Source organism: Gossypium hirsutum, chromosome A10 (assembly GCF_007990345.1).
Source record: "Gossypium hirsutum isolate 1008001.06 chromosome A10, Gossypium_hirsutum_v2.1, whole genome shotgun sequence".
NCBI lineage: Eukaryota > Viridiplantae > Streptophyta > Magnoliopsida > Malvales > Malvaceae > Gossypium > Gossypium hirsutum.
The window spans coordinates 96,902,239-96,918,761 of NC_053433.1; the positions used below are offsets into that span (position 1 = coordinate 96,902,239).

The window sequence follows — 16,523 nt, forward strand, 5'->3', positions numbered from 1 at the left end:
TATTACTTGAGTCGGGAAAAGAGTTTGTAGTCTACAATGATGCATCCTTAAATGAACTAGGTTGTGTACTCATGCATGATGGCAAAGTGATAGCTTATGCTTCGCGGCAGTTAAAGCCACACGAGAAGAATTATTTGACACACGACTAAAAACTTGCCACTATTATTTTTACCTTAAAAATATGGAGGCATTATTTATACAGTGAGACTTGTCGTATATTTACGGACCACAAGAGTTTGAAGTATTTGATGTCTCAAAAAGAATTAAATTTGAGACAGCGGAGATGGTTAGAATTAATTAAGGACTATGATCTGATCATTAACTATCACCCGGGAAGGGCAAATGTGGTCACCAATGCATTGAGCAGAAAATTCTTGTTTGCTTTGAGAGCCATGGATGCTCGTTTGGCATTGCTCGATGATGGTTCAGTCTTGGCCGAGCTAGAGGCTAGGCCGACATTTCTTCAGGAAATCTATAATGCTCAAACTAATGATGATGACTTGCAAGCAAAAAGAACTCAATGTGAATCAGGTATTGAATTAGATTTTTAGATTGGTTCTGATGGATGTTTGATGTTCAGAGATAGGGTTTTTGTACTCAAGGACAATAAGCTTATTCGAAAGATTTTGCAAGAAGCACATGACAGCCGTTTGTCAATTCACCCGGGAAGTACCAAGATGTACAACAATTTGAAGAAAATGTACTGGTGGAACGACATGAAAAGAGATATTTTTGAATTTGTATCAAAATGCCTGGTATGTCAGCAAGTTAAAGCTAAACATCAAGTACCTTCAAGGTTGTTACAACCTGTGATGGTCCCCGAATGGAAGTGGGACAGAGTTACCGTGGATTTCGCGACAGGATTGCCTTTGACTCCAAAAAAGAAAGATGCCATATGGGTTGTAGTGGATAAGTTTACGAAGTTGGCTCATTTTATTCTGGTAAGGACAGATTACTCTTTTGATAAGTTGGCCGACTTATACATCCTTGAGATTGTAAGGTTGCATGGAGTACCACTGTCGATTATTTCAGACAAAGACCCGAGGTTCACTTCGAGATTCTAGAATAAATTACAAGAAGCCTTGGGTACGAATTTGAGCTTTAGTACATCTTTACACCCTCATACCGATGGTCAGTCTGAACAGATGATTCAGATTCTCGAGGATATGTTGCGATGTTGTATTCTCGAATTTCAGGGTAGTTGGGAAAAATACCTGCTATTAGTAGAATTTGCCTACAACAATAGTTTTCAAACAAGTTTGAAGATGGCACCTTATGAGGCCTTATATGGAAGAAAGTGCCGAACTCCATTATATTGGACAAAACTTAAGGAAAGTCAGATTCATGGAGTTGATCTGATTAAAGAAACTGAAGAGAAAGTTAAAGTGATACGAAATTGTCTAAAAGCGACATCGGATAGACAAAAGTCATATGCTGATCTGAAAAGAAAGGAAATTGAGTTCCAAGTTGGAGATAGAGTATTCTTGAAAGTATCTCCATGAAAAAGGGTGTTGAGATTTGGTCGGAAAGGCAAATTGAGTCCGCGATTTATCGGACCGTACGAGATCACCGAAAGAGTTGAACTGTTAGCCTATCGTTTGGCATTGCCACCCGAACTGGAAAAGATTCATGATATGTTCCATTTATCTATGTTAAGGCGATACCAATCCTCTCATATGATTTCACTGACTGAGGTTGAAATTCGGTCGGACATAACCTGTGGAGAATAACTAGTTAGGATTTTAGCCCGTGAGATTAAACAGTTGAGGAATAAAGATGTGGCTATAGTAAAAGTTTTATGGCACCGACATGGTGTGGAAGAGGCTACATGGGAGCTAGAAGAAACCATGAGAAGCCAATATCTGAATCTGTTTACTGGTAAGACTTTCGATGACGAAAGTCCCTAAGGGGGAGAAATGTAACATCCCGAAATAGGGCCTAGTCAGAATAGTAGTTTCAGGACCACAAATCCGACATCATAATATTTATTTTATGATTATTATGAGGCCTAGAATATGAGAATATGCATGTGTTAAAGTTTCATGAAGAAATTCTTTGAGTAAGGTGTCCAATTGGAAATTAGAGACTAAATTGAATAAATTGCAAAACTTGGATTCTAGAAGCAATTTGTATGAAATTACTTTAATTATAAATTAGAAGGTCTTGGAGAGAAATTTGCCTAATTTCTAAGTTTTTGAACAAAAATGGCCTTGCATGGATGAAATTTTAAAGAAAGGGCTTAAGGGCATTTTGGTCATTTGGCATTTTAATGAAATAAAATGGGAAAGAAAAGGCAAAAATCAGCCATTTTCTTCTCCATGGCTATCGAAAATTGAAGGGACACCATAGCTAGGGTTTTTAACATTTTCAGGCTCAATAGTAAGTGCTCCCAAGCCCCGTTTTTAATGTTTTTTGTATTTATGAAATTTCGGTAGCTTACTCTCTCCATTTCTACCCATGTTTCATGCTAGGGTTCATGTTTAAAATTTTACCCATGCATGATTTCCTTATATTTTAATGATTTATGGAGGAATATGAAAGTTGGGTGAGTGTTAAACATCTTTTTCTAGGTGGTTTTCATGAAAAACCCCTAAAAGGACTTTTTTGCAAAAGGTGAAAAATATGTGGTAGAAATGAGAAATAATGGAAAATGTGGGCTTCCATAAGAGGGAAAAACATCCGGCTAGGCTTGGGTAAGGTAGAAATTGCATGCATTTCATTATACGGGCTTAGGGACTAAATTGTAAAAATGTGAAAGGTTAGGGGCAAAATGATCATTTGGGCCGGGGGTGGAATCTAGACTTGAAATGTATAATGTAGAGTGTTAATGATTTAATTTTGTTGTAATAAACCCCGAGGAACAAATTTCAGAGGTCGATCGAGGAAAACGAAAGGTTTCGGAATAACCGAAACACAGCACCGAAATGAATACCAGGTAAGTTTGGATAACTTAAAGTAAACTCCTAATATGCCTAATTATATGATTTGTGAATGGATGGTGATTGCATTTATTGATAGCATAAGATTTCATGAAATGCATTCCTAATAATGATGTGTTGAAAATTTGTCTCGGTTGAGGTTAAAAAGAGAATTCGATGGATCAACCATGTTTTACATATGTAATGAGATCCTGTATGTGTTGCAGAAAGGATTTAGCCCGGACCGGTAATCCGTTAATCTCAATTATGAAAAGGATCTAGCCCGGACGGGTGTTCCTTTAGATGATTGAGCCTCCCGAAGAATACATGTGCATTATGGATTTAGCCCGGACGGGTAATCTGATCAAGGTCTGAATTTAGCCTGGACTGGTAATTTAGATCTGAGCTCATTAAAGGTGTTTGTCACAACAAGGGATTTAGCTTGGACTGGTAATCCTGGCATCACCTTATGAGTTTACGATATGAGGGAGTTAGCCTGGACTGGTAATTCTGCCATAAGATGTGAGGTTCGCGGGAGTGCACACCTAAAATGATCATCCTTATGAATTGACGGTTAATGGATATTCCATCGAGATTTCCTAGACACTCAATGGGATTAACATGAAATACATGTACAGAATGAAATGTTGAATGATGAGCTCATCTAAGATAAATTACATGGTGTTTTGTTATCTGACTAACTCATCGGCTGAGTGCATGTGATAGGGAACCATTTTATACTTGTTGGTTTCCTTATCTATTATGGATGTATGCTAATTACTTGGTAAGTTTACTTTCCGATTATTCGAGCTTACTAAGCATGAAAATGCTTACCCTTCTCTTTTCCCTATCTTTCAGAGCTCGAGGACTCGTAAAGGTTAGAAGACGGTTGGAGAGTCAATACACTATCAACTAGTCCAGCTTTGGTACATAGATACTTTATTTTGTTCAATGGCATATATAGGTATTTTTGGGCCATTTTTCATATGTGTCATTTGGCTAGCAATGTAAAGGCTTGAATGTTATGTCTATTCCTTTTGTGTATGACCTTAATATATGGCCTGTATTGGTGTAGGTTGCTATCCTACTAATCATGCAATTTTTTTTACTTGTTGAAATGATTACATGGTGTATTATGAATGGATACGATAAATGTGACCAATTCATTTGAAATTGGGAGGATCACAGTTGGCATTGAGTTAAAAGATGAGTCAAATCCGATATTGTGATTAATGAGACTATAATCCTTAATACAAAAAAGGGTAACCTAGCATGTGCAAAACCAATGTTATGAGGTTTACATGCAATTGACAATTATGATAGAACTTGAGTGAGATTACAGCATGTTAGATATTAGTAGAAGCTATAGATGAGAGTGAGAAATTGAGGGTGACTAAAGGCTTGAAAAGTAGCCTAACAAGGTCCACACGGATAGACACACGAGCGTGTGTCTAGGCCGTGTGTGACACACAGATCACCTTTGGGCGTTTGGTATGACCGTGTGTCCCCTGCACCTAAAATTTTAAGTCAGTGTCAAACACGGGCTAGACACACGGGCGTGTGTCTTGGCCGTTTGAATCTAACAAAATACTCAAGTTTTGGACACGGGGTGACCATACGGGCGTGTCTCAAAGCACACGGGAGTGCGAGGTATTAACCTATAAGTTTTCCTTTGATCTTTAGTTTTGTCCTGAACCTTTCTCAATGTTTGTTTAGGGCCTCGTAGGCCCAAATTGGGACACTACAATGTTAGTGGGTTTGTTTTGAGTTGAAATGAAATTTTATAACCCGTATTTTTTGTTTATGCTTCTATATATGTCCAGTAACGCCTCGTACTTGTCCTCGATCTTAGGTACGGCTAAGGGGTGTTACAAGTTGATACCATCCCACGAGTATATTGCTCAATTTTAGAAATTTGGCATTATATTCGGCCACAGTCTTATCTCCGTAGGTAAGGCTCATAAATTAACGTTTACAAGCATCCACATAACTCGCCCCACATAATTACTTTGGAAAGCGCTCTTAAATTGATCCCAAGTTATTTGATCCAGTTGAGTACCCTCCTCAATCTTTAACCACCACTGATATGTCTCATCGTGAAACAGAGATATTGCACCCTTTAATTTCTACTCAGGGGTGCAGTCGATGTCATTCATAATCCTCTCTGTGGCCTCTAACCAATATTCGGCCACAGTTGGGGCAACTCTAGTGACACCTCTAAACAATTCAAAACTGTTTGACCGGAGTCGTTCAGTTACCGACCCACAGCTCTCAAAGCCAGAATGGGGCCTAATAACCCTCTCAAAAACTTTCAATGTGACTTGAGACAATGCGTCATCCCTAGTCGAGTGACTTTGAGACCCAGTCTCAGCAGTAGGTGTAGTTGGTGTCTCACTCGTATCCAAATTTGGTATACTGCCCATCGAGGACTACTCAGCTTGAGCCCCTCTACGGCGCCTACTGCGTCTACGGGTACCGAGTCCACGTGATCCCCGAGTGCTCATTGTATATAATATCTACATTACAAATTTTATGTATCAGTTTCAATATTTATTAGCAGATTTTTTATGCACAAAAGTTATCAGAAGAAGTCTCAGAGATATTTCAGTCTCTGACTATCACAGTACAGCTCTAACCATTTCAGTGTTTTCTAAACTAAGGTTTTTCTGAGTCAGAAGTACTTACAGGATCGGTGTTGGAGACTCGGTATTTCACAGAATTATTTTTTAAATTCGTGCAACAGTAAACTTCACTTGTATAAACAATTTTCACAAAAAAACAATTTTGAATCCAAAATTTCACAGCCTGAATTTTGAAACCTAGCTTTGATATCACTAAATGTAACACCCCAAACCCGGCCTAGACGTTACGACTAGATCAGGAAGTGTTACATAATTGTTTAAAAATTCAATTCACATGTAATTTTGAATTCCGTTTTGAATTCTTAAAATTTTGAATTATTTGAAACATTCCTTGTCTAGCCATTTTATTGAAAATATTGTTTACTTATATTATAAAAATCATAATTTTGCAGCGGAAAATTCTTGTAAAATTTTTTTTAAATGCTTTCCTTATTGTTTGAAATTCGTTACTTTTGCAGGAAAAAAAATATTTTTATCAATAAAACATTTTAATAACATTTTATGCAAAGCAAAAATAAAAACCTCAAAAACAAACCAAACCAGTCAAAAAGTCCAAAATTTAAATAATTAAAATAAATGCAAGATCTTTTATAATCTAGTTCTCGTTGCATCGACCAGCCTAAGTCTGAGGATTACATGAAAATATTAGTTAAACAGAAAGTGAGTTTTCAAAATTGAGTGTATAACGACTAACTTAAAACAGTTAAAGCATATCAAACAGATTTAACAATAACATAGTCTTAACAGAACAATATAGATATAGATATATTTTCCTGCCCCGATCTGCTACACATTATCTCCGACTATTCCAACACACCATATAGGGTATAAAACACTCATCCAACCCTACACACCACCTAGTGTCGTTTAAGACACTTACAGAATAATTGCAGCTGCGCTGCCAGATAAATAGGTGCATTATTGCCTTCTCAGATACACTTACTCTACATAGTAAAACCCATCCCATTAATAGATACAGTACATATCAATAATTAGTCATAAGCATAGTACATACATATAGCATAACTGATGCACAACATATATTGTACTTTTACTGGTTTTCCTATAGACCGTTACATAATTTACTCATCATATGACGTTTCAAATATAGAACAAATATCAGAACTCATGTAAATAGTTGACTTTTTTTTTTATATTTTTCAGTCCGTTTAAGCACATACCCCCTACGAAAGGCCTACGGTCGATTGGAACGATGTGAATGACCTTAGGAAAAATTTTAGAATTTTGGGCCCACACGTTTGTGTGGCCCAAATGGCCAGCCCGTGTGGTTCACATGGCCTCACACACGTTAGTGGGGTCCACATAGCCCAAATGGCCTAGACCGTGTGTTACACACAGTCCAGCACACTTTCTGTCACACCTAAACTTATCACACAGCTGTGTGTCGCACACGACCTATCACACGGCTTGGCACATGGTCATGTGGCGTCGACAGTGTTATTTTTTGACTTTCGCCTTTCACTGATTTTTAGGTTTCTTGTTACACACTTAGAGGTTTTCTGATGTGAAATCAACAATTGAATACTCCCACACCTAAATCAACAGTTAACACAACCTAAATCATTAACGTTGCAAATTTACACGAAAGTCGCTCACACATGACTAATTAAAACCCTCCAAACATATTGAGAACCCTTACCACTTAACAGACAACAACTACACGAATTTTAAGTCGCTAGAGGATCACCAATCGTCTCTCGAATATCCCCTATAACGAATTGAACTAATTAGATAACACCCACTTGAATTAACACCACAACCACGAAATTTCTAGAAATCCCTAAACGTCCAAAGACCACTTTCAACAAAAGAATTACAAAAATAATCAAAACCTTACCTCTTAACAATTTGCAGTCAACAGAACAGGGATTAAGTGTTACAAAAAGAATTTATCGAATCAATAAAATAATAAATCTATTATAGTGCAAAATAACTAAGCAAGAACGGTGAAACAAATTAAGAAATCGTGGAATTTGTAAAAGAAGAAAAAGGGTAACAGACTTCAAACTAAAAATTTAAAAAATATATAGAAATTTGAAGGAACAAGGGAGGTGTGGAAACGTGCCGTTCTGTTTTGATTTATGGGGATTTAGAAAAAATAAATAAAATAATTTAAAATAATAAAAGATATTAACCACCAAAACAACCTGATTTTTATAAGAAAAAAATTTATCAAGTTTCCTAACTTAAACCACTGAAATAGATACTAATTATAGTAAAATTTAACAAATTAAAAATTAAATTTTTGAGATGTTACAAGTTTGATGTAAATTTAAAACTTCTAACTATTTGTTTTATGTAAAAGAAATTCAACCATTAAATATATATTAATATATAGAGTATTTTAGACCGTATAGTAGAGATATTAGATTAATTTGAAAATTTATATATATGACAAGTACAATTATATTGATAAATTCATCAGTTGGATCGTTAAAATTTTAATCATATAAACAATTATGGAAATGTGTAAAACTACTTTAGTTTTTACATTATGTAAGTAGATCCCTCCCCAAGATTATAGGAAGGATTCACTTACACCGTGTAAAAATTAGCTTCCATAATTATTTATATGATTAATATTTTAACGATCTAATTATTATATTTTATAGTTTATTCATGTAGATCATGCATGTCAAATTTGATGTAAATTTAAAACTCCTAACTATTTTTTTTATATATAAAAATCAATCGTTGAATATATTAGAGGGATCTGCTTACACAGTGTAAAAATTAAAGTAGTTTCACACACTTCTGTATTATTTATATGGTTAATATTTTAATGATTCACCCATTATATTTTATAATATTTTCATATAAATCATGTATGTCAAATTTGATTGATTCTTGACCAAAAGTTGATGATTCCTTATTCTAAATTAGTATTTGTGGAAATAATTTTTATGCCTTGCTGTTTCCAAATTATTTTATTAAAAAGATTCTTATAAATTGTCCATATTTATAATTTTTAACAAAGTTTGACTTTTATTTATCCTTTTTCTAAATTAAGTAAAATAGACATTATGAATAATATATAGTTTGTAATTAAACCTTCAAATATATTACTGTTGATGTGTGAGAAGTTAAGTAAGATAACTGAACAACATTCTAACTACTTAAGAACTAATTATTTCCTTATTTATGTCCATACATGACTATAATACCCTTGTTTTTATTAGTATATTTTTATTAAATTATAATGAAATATTACATTTTATATAAAAAATCAGTAAGTTTAAACCAAAAAAAAAAAAATCTAACATGTGGGAATCCAACATAAAATTATCTCACAAAATGAAGACATAACATGTAATAGATTTGAGATTTGATTTTTGAATCTTATCCTTTGCAATTTTTTTTCTTATTTTTTAGTCCAATAATAATTGAGATGATTTAACTTTATCCTTTTTTTATTATTTTAATCTAATAGAGTTTTACAAACTAAATTAAAACGATTGCATGAGAAACCAATGATCTAAGCAGTTCGGTATATACATCTATTTTAAAATACTTTACATTAGAATAAAGTAAAAAAATTAAAACAAAAAATGATTTTAAACTTATTTTTTAAAAAAATTTATGAAAATTTATTCTTACAAAATTAATTGATACAGGTAAGAAAAATAGTATAAATATAGTAATTAATTTTGCATCATATTAATAAGTCATAGGATATTAACACTTTGAACTCTAAAGAGAACCTAAATATGTATCTTGAAGCTGCTAAAGAATATAAAGTGACAATGAAACCAAAATCTCTAAAATATAGAAATACTTAGAGCAAACAGTATGGCACATATAGTCTACCACATCATAATATTTCATTTTCTCTTATTAAACCAAAATAAAAAAATAAAAAATTGTAGGAAGATGGTTGACTTGCAAAGCACAGTAGTAATGAGAATGGCGGGATTGGGACTACTTTTGAAAACCTTGTTCCAGTAATCCTTGAGAAATGGTGTCGTTTGATGGCCTTGCTTTGCGATAAAGGGCATACAGAATAAGTTGTGCTGTTCCAAGTAGAAAACCTATCCCATTTGGTACCTATATAATTAATCAACCAAACATAAAATTAAAATGAATGCTGAATATATATTGTAATGATTCAGAGGAAGAGATATATTACCCCAAGGAAAATGTCATGCTCCAGCAATGCATAGAATGCCCAAATTCCTCCGTTCAAGAACAGGAAAAACGACAGAAAAAATGGCATGTATTCTACACTTTTGCTTGTCACTACCGTTTTCTGAAAATTTTATACAAAAATAAATCAATAAAAACTTTAAAAATAAACGAGAAAATTCTCTAATTTTGTTTAATTATATATATAATTAAGTTGTAATTACAATTAATACAATTATAATGTGCAAAGAGAATTATAATTATAATACATAAATAGACGAATTGACAAATGAAATATATGTAGTAGACATTTAAACAAATTATTGGCATCATTCAAATTTCTTGAGAATTTTTTCTCAGATTTTGAAATCTTACTAGTAGAAGGACAAAAAATAAAACCAAAAAAAAATGAGAAATGGAAAAAAAAAAAACGTCCAAGAGAAGAAATCTATTGTTGCAAAAGGGTCCCCCATGACCCTAAAACATGAGGAGCAAATGCAAGCAGCGTCATAGGCATAAATATTTGACACCTGTGGTAATCAATTCATTTCTTTTTGCACTACTTGTAGAAAAGTAGTTAAAACTTGAATCAATTATTAAAAGTATAATTATGTACCTTGTTAATAGATAAAACAGATCCAATATTAAGAGAGAAAAACAACAATTAATCTTTATGTTTTCGATCCCTCTCTATTAACAGATAAAAAGAGAATGAAAGGGGATTGAATGTTAGGTATAAACTTACCATGGCAGCTAAAGGGGAGCCATACATGATGATGTTAAGCCCAGCACACATGAACCCTATTGCATCGATTCGAGTGTCTCCTTCCAATGCTAAATGAGTAGCCAAAATAGCTGCTGCTAGGAACCCCACATTTAATATCCCCACTAAAATCCCAGTCTTCACCTGCATTTTCATTCTATTCATTAACCCCATCTGCATCCCACTATAACTTGTTCACAATATATATAAAAATATTATACCCTCATCTTTCTAGGTGCATATATCAGGAACAAAACAACATAGACAGCTTCAGCCAGGATGCCAAAGCCATTCACAGTGGCAACAAGGTAAGCCCCAGGCTTTGTGATTCCATAGTAAGTCCACAAGCTTGAACTCAACAATGTGCAAACGTAAGGAAGACTCTCAAAATCCTCCGTTGATCCATTCTTCACTATCCTCCAAAACGTTCCACTTCAAAAATAAAAACACTCATAAACAACAACATCAACAGACAGAACCAAATCACAAAAGCACCATCTTTCTTAGATTTTGAAGTTCTTACACTGGAGAAAGAAAAACCAGAACTGAGATGACATTGCCTGCATGAAGGACAACATGTGTACAACTTTTAACAGTCAAACATGTATGAATTGTTAGAGAAAGTATATATATATAACGACAAAATGAAATTGATGTTTTCCAAATTTACCTATAACACCGACAATGAAGCTCAGCTCTTCCATATTTAGAAAAACAAGATTCAATATTTGGGAATTTAGGGGGTGGGGGAAGATGAAAGCTGAGGAAGCTTTAAAAGGCAGAGAGAATTTTCTTCTTTTTCGTTTTATGGTTTAGTTATGCAATCTGTGCTTATACTTTTTGAACTTTTAAAATTTAATCCCTCCATTTTTATTTTCTAATTTAAAATTTTGATTAATTTAAATGGATACGATATATTAAAATTTAATATGGAGTGGTTATGTTGTAATAATCAAGAATGTTAAAATTGCAGTCTTTATCATATTGTATATTAATTTAAAATTTATATATAATTTTATAATATATCTCAATAATTAATAGAATAATACCATTTGCTTCTTCTCCACTAAAAAAAATAAAAGAGTGGGTTCCTTTTTCTTGCAAGTTGCAACAATATGTCAACAAACAAACTTAATTAGATTTTATATAATTTTTTTTAAAGAATTTAGTCTTCATGTCACAAATTTAAGTAATAAATAACAACTCAAATTTGACTTGGGTAGGTAATCATATATAGTTTGTGAAAAAAAATTAAACTTATAATAAATATTAAAAAGAAAATAAAAGAATCCGTACTTCAAGTTACCTATTCAATTATTGTTCATCTCAAAATTTTTATCACGTGGTATAATAATTGTTTGGTTACAATTTTTTTGGTGGGGGTCTAGCTCAATAATGTTAAATGGATATTTTCATGTTAGTGGGACCTAAATACGGAAATCATGTTTATATTATTTTATGTGGGAAATGTGAGTCAAGTGATCACCCGCTTGGATGCAAAGTGTGAGATGGTACCCTTATTTGTAAATGTCTCCCTCTTAAGTAAAATTGGCATTAGTTTGCTCTTAAAATCCCCCCCCCCAACTCACACCATCAACAAATCTCCCTCTACTAGTCAACAGAGTTGACCCATAGTTTCACGGATCATTATTTACTTACCTTGATTGTAATTAGGTTAAATTTGGTAAAAGTATCATACAAAGTGTGGGTGTATTATCATTTTATATTTTTGAAAATTGCATAGTACGAAGATTAAAATAATTTTATATATTTTTGTAATTATTTATATGATTAATATTTTAACGACTCAACCGTTGAATTTATCAATATAATTGTACTTGTTATGAATGTAAATTTTCAAATCGGTCCAATATCTCTACAATATTAATCTAAAAATTTCTAGTAAAGGAAAAATAGTACATATATCTATAACACACATAATATGCTACCTCATTAAAAACTTTACCAAGAAAACTCAATAGGACAAAACCTTGGTTAGAGAAAAAGAGTACAACACGTATTTACCCCATTTCATAAAAACATCACATACTTTCTTATAATTTAAGTATTCAACCTTGAATACTAGTTTTTCAAATGTCTATTTGAATGGATTTGCTAAGCATTTATATCACCATTTTTTTTAAAGTCATGAGTCAAGGAAATTTTGGGGGAAATATATTTTTATTTCTTCAAGAGTTTCAACAATAATTATAGCAAACTTTAATCAAGCTTCTTCTATATTTTGGATCATTTTAGAATCCTCCTTCAACTACTATTCTCTAAGTTAAATTTAACACATATGTTCAAATTATTTCAATTCATATAAATAACCAAATTCTCAAGAATTTCAATATGCTTCTAGCATTCTAAATCCTTCAAGGATTTTAATATAAACTTTACTGTTTAGTAATTCATAAAAGGTTATAACAACAACCATTAGACGCAAGTTAAATCTTTTATGAACTGTCAGTTTAATAATATATCTAAAGGTTATTGTATCCACCGCAAAAGAATATTATATAATTTTATAATCAATGTTAGGACTCAACAAAAACTTCATATTTTATTCCGTTTCTGCAAAACTACTTCATTTATACCCTCATTGGCTTTGTAGCTTTAGATATTTAGACTACTGGTCCAAAAGCTCCATAAATTATATTGTACTTAAGTTGTGTTTTTCTATTTTGACCAATCTATTCCATATCTATATTTCTCAATAGATTTATTCAAGATCCTCATTTTATTTCATTATTTCAACAATAATATTGCATGTAAAACCATTTTCGACCAATTTTATTATCGGTTCCACATTTTCTCAAAATGACATAACTTATCGAGAGTTCTTATTTTCATTATTTTAATCTTCAGATTCAGGTACCTAAATCTCTTTTGGAGTTTTAGTTATTAGTTGTGTCTTAGGTCTCTTCTGGAGTACCCACCTCTGTTATATGACCATCTAGAAGAATTTTCATTTTTGAAATCAATCAATCTATCATTTATTCTAACTGATTGTCCTATTGGGACTTTGATTCAAATTAAAATATTAGATGGTATATAACACTTGGTTATTCTCATTAAGTTTGTAAATACATCTGAAAGTTAACTTGTAATAAAGTGAGTTATCCTTTCTGAACTTTTGGTTCAAATTACTCTCTATGAGGGATCTAGATAATGATATCTTATTACAAGCACTGATTTCATTGAGCTATTATTTTTTTCCTCCTAATGTCTAGAAAACTATCAAATCAAAATAGTAATCATAGATCAAGTCATAATTGAATCTCTAATACATTAAAAACATCTAATAATACAATGAGACTTATAATTAATAAATATTCTCAACTTTCTTTGAGGATTCACTCTTCTTTGTGCGTTGTGGTGGGGCGATTGGAACATATACGCACATAAAAAAATTCAAAGATGAGAAATATTTAGCTCTTGACTAAAACCAATTGTAATGGGGAGTATTTATAATTTATTGGCTTGATGCGTACAACACGTAAATCAACATAATCTCATGTTGAAATAGAAAGTTTAGTTCTCATAAGTAATGGTTTAAATATTAATCAGAAGTGTTCAATCAATAATTTCTATAAACCATTATGTGCATAAATAACAAGCTTTTACGAAAGTTTTTCAAACTCAATCAATAAAAGATTGAGATATAAACTCATTAGCTTTAGCAATATGAATTGTCTTAATTGCATAATCTGAAATTAATCATTTAAACAAGCAATCTTGCAAATGACAGGTTGCAAGTTGATAACACATATGTGATTATTTTGTAGATGCATCTATCAAAATCATATAATATCAAAACCATCCACACAATGGATGAATAGGCCCATATTCATTTCAGAAATGTAAGACATTAAATCTCAACTTGAGTTAGTGAGTTTCTAATAATCAATTTTCATTGAGAACAAGCAACAAATAAGAATTCTTTAAATTAAAGAATCTTCTGGTTCTTTAATGAATGTCCATATGAATTTTTAATTAATTTTTGCATCATATATGATCCAAGATGGTCTAACTGGTCACACCAAGTAGTAAATGTATTTTCCATCAGTAAACTTCTAGTTTACTTTAATATACATTTCAATTTTACTAATAATGTCAATACAAATTGTTACAAATTGATAATTTTATTACAACACCCTAAACCCGGCCTAGACGTTATGGCCAAATCCAAAAGTGTTGTGAAGAATATTAGAAAAACCATCTTCCTTGTTAACGTAATCGTTGTTACTTAGTGAGTCCCATTTGTTTGAAAAACTTATCGATATACTTATTTGATTTAAAATCATTGGTCGTTTACGTCCCTTAATTTAAAACGAGTATTTTGAAGCGGAGTTTCTTAAAGCGTTATATCAAACTGTTTCTTTGAAACCGTTATTTCAAAAAAGTTATCGTTTTCAGAAAAACCGTTTTATCAGTTGTTATGCTAGAAAACCAAAATAAAATTTGAAACCAAAAACAGTCCTAAAAAGTCTGGAAAGTCCCAAAATTAAAAAACTCTCAGAAACTAGAAAATTAAATAAAATTTATGAAAATGAAAATTTATGGAAAAATGGTCACATCTAAGCTTCTATCGCACTAACCCACCTAAATTGAGGGTTACCTGAACAGAATAGAAAAACAGAGAGCGATTTTTGGTAACTCAGTGTGTAACACATAAATAAACAAAAATTTAAATTCAAACTCATGGTAGAACAGATGTAACAGCTCAATTTTGGGCCTAGTCGGAACAGTGGTTTCGGGACCACAAATCTGAGGTCATAAAATTTATTTTAATATTATTTTGAGGTATAAAGCATGATAATATGATTATGTAAAAATTTTGTTAAGAAATTTTACCGTTTGAATGCCTAAATTGTGAAAAAGGACTAAATCGAATAAAGTGATAAAGTTGTGTTCTATTAGTTAAATGTGTTAAATAGCTATAGGACTTAAAATTTGAGGCCTTTAATGAGAAATTAGGCCATTATATGTGTGGATGGCTGTACATGGAGTGTAATAAATGAAAAGTCAAAATTTGGTGAAAGTTGGTATTTGATGGCAAAAGCAAAGATTAATAAAATAAAACAAATGGCCATCTTTCTTCTCCATCTTTTCTACATCGAAAAACACAAGAGAAAATGAGGTTTTGAAGCTCAAATTTTTATCAATTTAAATCCTTTGCATGTATGTGAAATTTGTGTTTGTTTTTGTTGATTTTTATGTTTTTAGAACCCTTGTAACATAATCTAGCTAAATAGGGGACTAATTTGCAATATGGTTGAAAATCTAGAGTTTTTCCATGAGAGAATATTTCCTTTTTTTTTAATTTTAATGGAAGAAAATGAAACCTTGTTGTATGTTGAATAACTTTTGTTAAGGGACTTTTGATGAAAATGTGAAATAGGGACTAATTTGTAAAATGTGAAATTTATGAGTTAAATGTGTGAGTTTCTATAGGCATTAAAATGATTTGGCTATGCATGGGTAGTAAAGAAATTGTACACATTTCATTTTACGAGCCTAGGGGCAAAATTGTAAATATGCCAAACTTTAGGGGTAAAAATGTAATTTTTTCATAATATGATTTTTGATCATATTGAATAATGTGACTAATAAATAGGCTAAATGTGATATTATGATCAAAGAAAATGAGATTCGGGCCTAGAATGGGGGAAAAACGTGAAATTGACTGTTAGGTCCCTTTTTGCCATTTCGGTATCGAGGTAAGTTCATGCGTAAATAATGCAAACTTATGTTGTGTATTTACTATTTTGATATTGCATGAATTGTATACATTTGTTTTTATGAAATTGATTAATGACGATTTTGACGAAGTTTCGAAAAATGAGAAATCTCGATTTAACCTCAAGGGTAGAATACAAATGTCATGATATTAGTACTACCGAGATTTCGTATAAGACCATATCTGGGATATGGCATCGATATGTGATTTCATATAAGACCATGTCAGGGACATGGCGTCGATATGATGTTTCATGTAAGACCATATCCGAGGTATGGCATTGGTACAGTACTAAGAGTATGAGAATGAAATTA

At 32.1% G+C, this 16,523-nt stretch overlaps 1 protein-coding gene across 2 annotated transcripts; it reads right to left on the bottom strand.

The window, feature by feature from the left end:
- Nucleotides 1-9,325: 9,325 nt before the first annotated feature.
- Nucleotides 9,326-11,300, bottom strand: LOC107896696 (bidirectional sugar transporter SWEET17). 2 transcript variants are annotated; one of them, XM_016821927.2, is made up of 6 exons: nucleotides 11,137-11,300; nucleotides 10,990-11,026; nucleotides 10,688-10,898; nucleotides 10,449-10,610; nucleotides 9,708-9,827; nucleotides 9,326-9,625 (listed from the first exon to the last, which is right to left on the bottom strand). In XM_016821927.2, exons 1-6 carry the CDS (start codon nucleotides 11,168-11,170, stop codon nucleotides 9,500-9,502), a joined length of 690 nt encoding a protein of 229 aa, XP_016677416.1. In that variant the 5' UTR covers nucleotides 11,171-11,300; the 3' UTR covers nucleotides 9,326-9,499. The 2 variants fall into 2 exon arrangements, with proteins under 2 accessions (XP_016677416.1, XP_040934879.1); XM_041078945.1 differs by lacking the exon at nucleotides 9,708-9,827.
- Between the last annotated feature and the right edge of the window lie 5,223 nt (nucleotides 11,301-16,523).